This window comes from Olea europaea, unplaced genomic scaffold (assembly GCF_002742605.1).
Source record: "Olea europaea var. sylvestris unplaced genomic scaffold, O_europaea_v1 scaffold1380, whole genome shotgun sequence".
Lineage (NCBI taxonomy): Eukaryota > Viridiplantae > Streptophyta > Magnoliopsida > Lamiales > Oleaceae > Olea > Olea europaea.
This window is the reverse complement of record NW_019231314.1, coordinates 129,635-138,519: the sequence shown is the minus strand read 5'-3', so window position 1 is coordinate 138,519 and position 8,885 is coordinate 129,635. Positions and strand designations below refer to the sequence as shown.

The 8,885-nt window shown below is 33.4% G+C and overlaps 1 protein-coding gene and 1 long non-coding RNA gene across 4 annotated transcripts in view; both read right to left on the bottom strand.

Moving 5' to 3' along the window:
- Positions 1 to 2,320: 2,320 nt before the first annotated feature.
- LOC111375509 lies at positions 2,321 to 4,787 on the bottom strand. 3 transcript variants are annotated; one of them, XR_002699324.1, is made up of 3 exons: positions 3,819 to 4,787; positions 2,875 to 2,922; positions 2,321 to 2,499 (listed from the first exon to the last, which is right to left on the bottom strand). It is a non-coding gene; the product is annotated as an uncharacterized LOC111375509 (long non-coding RNA). The 3 variants fall into 3 exon arrangements; XR_002699323.1 differs by lacking the exon at positions 2,321 to 2,499 and having other exon boundaries at positions 2,535 to 2,922; positions 3,819 to 3,913; positions 4,062 to 4,787; XR_002699322.1 differs by lacking the exon at positions 2,321 to 2,499 and having other exon boundaries at positions 2,535 to 2,922.
- A 2,833-nt stretch (positions 4,788 to 7,620) lies between these two features.
- LOC111375513 overlaps positions 7,621 to 8,885 on the bottom strand; it is a 4,381-nt gene continuing 3,116 nt past the window's right edge. The window contains exons 5-7 of the mRNA XM_022998347.1: positions 8,363 to 8,400; positions 8,201 to 8,308; positions 7,621 to 7,711 (exon numbers count right to left, since the gene is read on the bottom strand). Of these exons, the coding sequence (XP_022854115.1) occupies positions 7,621 to 7,711; positions 8,201 to 8,308; positions 8,363 to 8,400 (237 nt within the window). The remainder of the gene's footprint in view (positions 7,712 to 8,200; positions 8,309 to 8,362; positions 8,401 to 8,885) is intronic.

Below are 8,885 nucleotides of genomic sequence, written 5' to 3'. Positions count from 1 at the left end.
TTTGAAAAATACAATAGAGGTTGATCTTCTTGCATCTGTAGAATTGCAAGATTTTCTGATTAATGATCTGAGAGTCTGAAAACGATGGGCCACGTGACTTGAATCATGGACTTCAAAATTTGTTGAAAATTTGATTTCTTGAGAATTTGGCTTGTTTAATACTTGATCTTGTCTTGGACTTCGAGACTTGGATCTGAACTTCGGGATTTAGACTTGAGTTTGCTTTAACTTAAAGAAGATTTTGATCTTCTTAGATTTGGTTTGGATATTTTTAATTTGAAAAAGACTTTGATTTTCTTGGTATTTCTTGACTTAAATTTGAGAGAGTTTTTTCTTTTTCTTTGCCTTTGTCTTTGAAATTTCTTTTGCATTTGAGATTTTTTTACCTACACGTTTCACTTGTGATTTTTTTATGGACCTTTGGTCCTATTTATAGAAAAAATTATAATTAATTCGTAACCACCACTTTTGATTTGATTTATTGAATTTTAAAAGTAGTATGGACTTTTTAGTGTAGGTTGAGCTTTTCAATGGATTTTAAATTGAGGAAATTTCACCCTCTCCCCCAATTAAAACCTAATTTCTATCTTGCTGCACCACTTTTATTATTCCAGAAATACTATTAGTGCATAGTAAAATTAATCGTCTTTTTAAGAAGAACAAAAATATTATATCACTTACATTAAGCAACGTACCCACACATCACGTACAGGGGTGGAGCTACATGGAGTCCAGTGCAAGCACTTCGTGTAGCATGCCAATGCCTGCACTGGACTCTGGACTTGATACAGGACCTCCAGTGTGCCTCACCTGCACTGGACGTCTGGACCAACAAGAAGAGAAGAAGAAGAAGAAGAAGAAGAAAGGGGACGGAAGAAGAAGAAAAGGAAAGAAAGAAGAAGAAAGTGTGTACTGTCTGCAGGCAGAAGAATGGAAGGAGGAAGAAAGTTACAGTCGGAGGAAGAAAATAACATTTGCCAAGAACAGAGGTAAGAAGATGGGTAGGAGCTGGGCCAATTTTTTAATTTTTAGATTTTGGCCCTACTCTTTAGTTAGGCTTTTAGAAGGAAAAATAAAAATAAAATAAATCTATAGGCCCTGTTATGAATTTATTGGCCCATCAATTTATTGTTTATACAATGGATCCCATCATTTTATCTTCTATTGTTAAAAAATGTACTATACATTGATCATATGAAACTCTTTTTGTTCATAGACTAATTTCGACGAAAAAAAAAAAAAAAGCATCGTAGTCAATACTTATAATTGTGCCCGTATTGAACGAAATCTCTGACTCCGCCTCATGTACTTCAATAATTCCCCGTATCTCATAAAATTTTCACTTTTGGAATCCAAAAAGATTAGCTCCGAAAATCTCTCCACAAAATGGATACACCCAAAAATCGACACTCTCGTGCAGTGACTATTTAGGATTCTCTGGTAAAAACTATGACTCTAATTGTCAGGTTGCCATCCAAATCGACGTGTCCATAATAGCCTACCGCAGTTTGATTGAATATCCATTAACAGATAGAAATTAGCTTTGGTAAACGCATCGTTAACACAAAGTTGCACATTGGATATCAACAGTGGAGAAGGTAAATGAAACTGTTGATCAGAGGCGGATCCAGAATTATTTTTCAGTGAGGGCGAAACGGAAAATTGATTAAAATAAATTCTGAAAAAAAATCAAAAAAAAATTGAAAATTTAAATTTAATAAGGTCGATTTGAAGGTTTTTGAAAATTGAGTGGAGGGGAGGGGGCCGATCCCACTCATCCCTTAGTGGGTCCGCCCCTGCTGTCGATCCTTGAAGTCTAACATGAAGAAGAAGAAGACACATTCTATTATTATCCACATGTTCTTAATTTATTTATTATATAAATTTTTGTAGTCCATAAGATCTGTTCTTTTTTCCTTATTATTTTTATTTTTTTTTTAATTTTTTTACGATTTTGGATTCTTAACCATTTTCAAAGAATACAACTAAAAAGGAATCCCATTCTTTTGCCTTTATTTTATTTATTTATTTATTTATTGTTAAATAAGTTTTTGCAGTTTATTAATAAATCTCAATTTTTTTTTATTTGGAGCTTTTGATAAATATCAATTAATCATGCTATTCTACAATTGTAAGGAAAATTGTACATATACTAGTGAAGGCACGTGCTTTGCACGTATAGTAGGTGATGTAGTGTAAGTAATAGTGTCATAATTTGGTTATGTAGTATTTGAATGAAAAATGAGACCTATTTTGAATGACAATTAAATTAGATTATATAAACTATTTCCTTTTTTTTTTTCTAAGGAAAAGAGGCCGTAGTCTGATCTCAACTGGTTAGCGGATAAGACGTGTGCACCAAATATAGTTATTTTCCCTACAGTCAGAAAGTATGTAGACACAGCTATTGAAATTGTCGTCAGAAACTTTATCCCTCGACTGTCAATTTAGATCCTAACATTCCATATCAAACAGAGACCAATCCACCCCTCAAGTCTCCTGTAATCAACAAATATCAGCAGAAGAACGTAACATCATAGAAATTAGTAAAGATATAATTTAAAATTAATTTCTACACTTGAACCTATGTAAGACTATCCAGGTGCCATAAAATATTTCTGTTAGCATTTCAATTTGACACAAGTAGTATCATTTGAGAAAAAGAGTAACTAAGAGCTGTTGATTTCTTTTTCTGATACTTATTTGCATGAAGCACATATTACAGGTAGCAAAACCATCATAAAGGAATAGCACATACAGCTAAAATAATATTCATATACATGTTTTTATAAATTCACAACGATACAGTATTCATTAGATCAAATTAACTCATGTTCATAACTATGGAGTAGTCATTAAGTCAAATTAACTCACAATTTGAAGCTTAATTATCTTCCCATCTAGCTCCAGAGTCCTAATTTTCTGCATTAATTATGGATAATCACATTAAACCACAATAAAAACAGTGCGAAAGACCTGCAAATAACTAAACTATTTTGTAATCTAATCAACATTAATAAAAGGAATTATAAGAATAAAACTCACAAAATTCAATGGTGCTTAATATAGCTGTGGACCAATCACTCAGTACAGGCTCATTTGTACAATCAAGAACTTATTTGAAACAATTCTCTCGGTTCTCTGGCAATTCCCTTTCCAAAATAACTGAAACTTAACACTTTATTATATTGCTCTCTTTCCCTTCCAATTCCAACTTGCACTTGCTGACTAATACTCTTAATAACTAAAACACGATATGACAAACTACCAAATTCCTTATTTAAAACACACAAAACAAAACAAAATAAAAAAAATACAGTGCAATTTCATTTCATCAGACTAAGATGGGTACAACTTTTGATACATGAACTGCCACACTTTGTTATTGCACTTCACCAACCCAATAGTTCAAGCCTTCTCTACCTCCATCACGATCAAACAGGAAAAATCATAGAAAAAGTAAAGCATCAAGTATCAAAAATTTCCACCCATAATCACCAATTCGAAAATTGAAAACTTTTCTTCTTTATATCTTTTCCGGTTATACTTTTCTACGAAGGAAAACATAAAACAACAGCTCTACCCGAAAAAAGGAAAAAAAGAAATGAGTATACAAAGACATAAACATAAACATACTGACAGTAAAGCATTGAGTTTCAGCACATTTACACTGCACAATCACCAATCAAATTCAAAACATCCCTTTATAATATCTTTTCCATTCTCAATTCCAATTTCTTCGCCAATCACAAGCATAAAACAACTCTACATTAATGGAAAAATCTTACAAAAATATAGAGAGTGTGAGAGGTTTGGACCTGAGTAGCGAAATCTTCAAGAATGCCTTCTTTGCTAATGCTATGTTCGAGGCATAGCTGTTTCCCAAACTTCATCGGAGAGTATATACCTTTACCTGCTTGAATGCATACAAATTTTGGAAGTTAGGGTTCCAGTTCTGCGATCTGAAGAAAGAAATCATGAAGAGAAGGACGAGAAAAAAATCGTAAAGCCCAAAAACATCTTGCAGATATGGAAACAAACGGTAAACCTATCCACCATACCTAGGATTCATAGCCAAAAGATCTGCACAAGATGTCAAGAAATTAGAGCAGAGAGAACTTCTTTTTTTTTTTAACACAATTCTTCCTTCCATTTAAAACAGGCTACTATAACATACGGCCTAGCAGTGAAAGACATCAAAAAGAAACCATGAATTGCAAATTTTAAACACAACTATTGCATTTATTTTCTTGTAGTCGGACTAAAAAAAAAAAAAAAGGACTTTTTCTGCTCTCTTTAAGTCGGACATCAGAAAATGCTTCTCGAAGGTTAAGGGTGTAGTTTTGTTCCTTGAATTCTATCTCAAATAGCGTCAAGATTTTTGTTGAGTCCAATTAGAAACATCTATAGCCTCTTCCTTTCTACAATTTGCTTGTATCTAATTCCATCTTTAGGACATCTCCATGGGAATTCCTCGTACAGATCTAACTGCCACCAATTAGAGCAGAGAGAATAGCGAGAGAGAAAGACACAAAAAGAGAAAAAAAATTGACAAGAAGATAAAAAAAAAAAATCTGTAGAGTAAACAGACATGGTGGTTGCGTGTGAAATGGAGTGAAGAAGCAATGGAAGAGAGATAAAATGTCAGAGAGAAGAAATGGTGAGTTAGTCCAACCAGCATTAATGAGACATGGTTGCGTGAATTGTACTGAAGCACTGTAATGGTCAGACTTATAAGATAACGCGGCTTGGCTTAGTTAAATGGCTTAAACGGCTTGTGAACAGTAAAGTATAACTCCCTCTTATATAGTAGTTATAGATATATGCTAGGATGTTACTGCATGTTTTGTCAATGTTCTTGCTGTTTAACACTGAATTTTGCACCCAATCCCTTTGATTTTATTTAATCGTATTATGTATTATCTCATTTTTATTGTATATTCAGATTTTAGGTAACCAAGGTAATTTAGTTTTTGTATTGGAACTAATTTAAGAATAAGTCTTTACACGATATCTCTTCGTACGATTCATATGCATATTACAAAATGGGTAAGTTCTTTAAATAATACGGTTCACTAAAATTTTATATTGTTACATGGTAGTCAATAACATGAACAATCCATTTTTATAGCATTGTCGTCATTGAATACATATTTTTCACCATATGCGCTTTAAATTATTTATCATGGCCAACGCTTGTCTGTTTCAATTTTTATTATTATTTATTTTTATTTTTTATGACAGTGGGTGTTCGGACCAACTTACATCCACCTCGACTAATCTCATGGGTATCTAAAGCTTACAACTAAGTAATCACCCCAATGGTTTTGAGGGGACTCGAACTGATGACTATTAAAGAGCAAATTCTAAGTTACTACTGCGTTACCCTTCAAGGTTGCTGTCTGTTTCAAGTTACTCAAGTATTTAGCAAATAATTAATATTAAATTCAAACAAACAACAATTCCAACTCACCAGATATCTACATATCTTATTGCCACGGTGTTAAGCACCCCCATTGTTAAAGCTGCAAAGGCCATGAACACATATCTAAAATGGCGATCCTCATTAACTAAAGTTCTTGTTATTGTACCCGGATACTTCATTGGGAGCTTACCATTTGCTAACGTGGAATCTGTTATCCCATCCATTACTAAATTTTTAAATTACTATGACGTGGATACCAAGTGGAAAATAGATTGCCACGTATGCAATTTCGCCAGCCACTTCATCAAACCCATCAATTTTTTTTTACCGTCCATTGAGTGAGTGGTGGATGAGATTACATTTTGAAAAGTTCAATAACCAATAGGAAAATTTTTGAAGTTTAGTGACCTTCAAAAATATTGTTGCGGAAACTCTCTCAAAAGGATCTTCAAATGGTGATTTTTCAGGCTCAGTCCAACGTACTTTTCTCTACCAACAACCAATCCAAACGGCTCCAAACCACAACCAATTGATTCACCTTGATTGCTATTCAATCTTACTCATGTAGGACAAGAAAGGATGATGATTTATCGCCACAAAGGCTAAGAGAAGACACCACAAAGGCATACTATGAAAGAACCACCAATTACACAAGTTATACCAGCGTTCTGGACACTTCTGGACACCTTTTTTCTCACACAAAAGGGTGCAGCCGGGATTCTCTTATTTCTTCTCTCAAAATCACACAATCATCATATTAAAGAGGCTAGGGTTATATTCATATATATACTCTAGGGTTAGGCTTTAAGTTGGGCCATTAAAGGGGTAAACGAGCCAAGATTCAAGTCATCCATAAGGAATACAATTGAACCGGGTGTAGCTTATGAATTTGGTTGTTGGACTTATTTCATTCATCGGCCTATGCCTCTGAAATAATATTAACTCACGTTAACATTATAGCCCGGGATTTATTGGGTATCAAAAACCCAACAAATATCATGCAATGTAACTTACCTTTGCATATCCTGTTGGAAATGTTAGGCGTGTGANTTTTTTTTTCGTTTTAAAATTCATATTTTTTAACTTAAAAAATAAAATAATATAAATATAAATATAATTCTTTCTCATATAATTTATTTACCGTATATGCCTTTTCTTCTAAAACTCCAAATTTCAAATGAAAAGAAAAGTAAGGAGAAAAATTATTTATGTAAACAACAAATTTAGATTGTCTCCTTACTTTTCATTATGTTTTAATTGTTTGCTAGTAACTATCGAATACATATGATAATTTTGGAAAAATCGATGCTTTACCATTTACATTATATATATTATTAATACCTGCTACGCAAGAAAAAAATTTACATATAACAATTTTTTTAACCTAAATAGATAGGCAAATTTTTTTAACTCGGACAAATGTTCAAACTGACTTGTTTGGTTCGGTTCGGTTTCAAAAGTTGAATTGGAATTTATTCAAGTGGAAATTACAAAATTCCAGGGCTTTAAACATTACAATTCAAAAATCAAAGCCGAAGTTTCATTATTTAGAAATCAGGTATTGATTTAATAATTAAATATTAAATATTTAACCCAAATTCAATTTCAACCCTAATTCATTTCTTTCTCTACCATCTATATTCTTTCCCCTTTCTCTACCATAAAACACCAGGTGATTCATGATGGCGGCAAAGCTCTGAAGCAACTTCACCAGGGACTATTCTGTTTGTTTTCTCTTTGTGGTGTAAGGTGGAGGCATGTGGGTGTTGTTTTCTCTCTGTGGTGTAAGGTGGAGGCTACGTCGTGAACGATATGGTGTGGTGTGCTACGCGTTTGGCCTTTCTCTACCATCTTTTCCTTAGTCTTTCTCTCACAGTCAGTCACTTTCTCTGTGTGATTTTTGAGTATGGATTAAAGGGTTTTTGTCTCACAGATTTTCTCAAAACTACCGAAACAAAAGAAAGACACGGAGAGAGGGAAGAAGGGAGGGAGGGAGAGAGAGAGAGAGAGAGAGATGGCTGCCTACTGCCTAGCACCTTCAGGCCTTCCTTTGTGGGGAATATAATATTTTTGATTTAGTGCATAGAAGTCATTAGACAACTTGTGTGGTGGTGTGGTGCAGTTGGTTGTTGTGGACTGTGGTTGTGGTGGTGGTATGGTGAGGCGAGGCGAGGCGTAATAGTGACTATGACCAACTATATAGTTGCTCTATGACCAAGTATTAGTGATGAATTGGGATTGCTGGTGGAGTTTTCGGTGTATGTAACCAATGATTTGGCCTGTGATCTTTAAAATTCAATAATTTGTGACTAAAAAAATAATTTGTGACCAATAAATGTTAAAATATGTGATACATAAATAAATTGTGACCAGGAATTTGAATGATCTATGACCTCAAAATAATTTGTGACCTACAAAATTTTTTATTTGTGACCATGAAATAATCCGTGACAAATTAATTCGATAATATGTGACTAATAAATAAATCTGTGACTAGTAATTATGAACACGTGATCATTAATCGTATAACTGTGACTTTATTATATATATTTAATAAATATTTTTAATTAATTAAATATATATCTGAATTTTGAATGTTTAAACTATCTACCTGATTTTTGAATTGGTGAAAATAATACACCTGAATTATGAATTTTTTCTTTATTCAAACCGATCAAGTTAGTTTCGATTTCGAGTTGAGCTCAAAACCAACTAAACGTAAGCAGATAAATACTCCGTGCTATAACTTCATTGGGTTTAAAACGCTCAACTTACATTCTCTTGATAGCCTCCATTGCTTCCTTACACATCCCATGTTGCACATACCTACTCATTCTATCATCAAGCCCTATTGCCCTGTCAATATCAACCTTCTTAAAATACCTATATATCATCATTGACCAAACATAAAAATTCCTTCATGCCATTTTCTCACACTTCCTAAGCAGAGAATCAATGTTGTATCTGCTAACTATCTAAACAATTCACAAAATTGGTAAAATTATCCATATAATGTAACATTACCTTTGATATGTAGAAATTATGAAATTAGGAATAAAACCCCATAAATCCGATATACAAAAGGGACGAAGATTACGATGTATTAAATGTAAAATTGATCTTTGTTTCAGTAGCAATTGAATAGCGTCAGTTTCCCATCTTCTTAAGAGTACTTTAGCGGTATAATCCAATTGAATTTGAATTTGCATTTCTCATGGAATTATAATGAACAGCCGTGTTACTGAGCCAGACTCAGTGACAGGCTCAAAAACAGGGGGTTGAGTTCACATCTTTTTTTTTTTTTCTCCAAATCCAAGGGTCGAGGTGTTGCCACCTCAGCACTTGGATTTAGCCCTTTTTTGGGCCTATTCAAGCAGGTTAATTCTATAATGAATGACAGGCGTGACGTAAGGTATATCAAATTTCAATTAGAAAACCATGAAATGAAATAGAGAGCTTT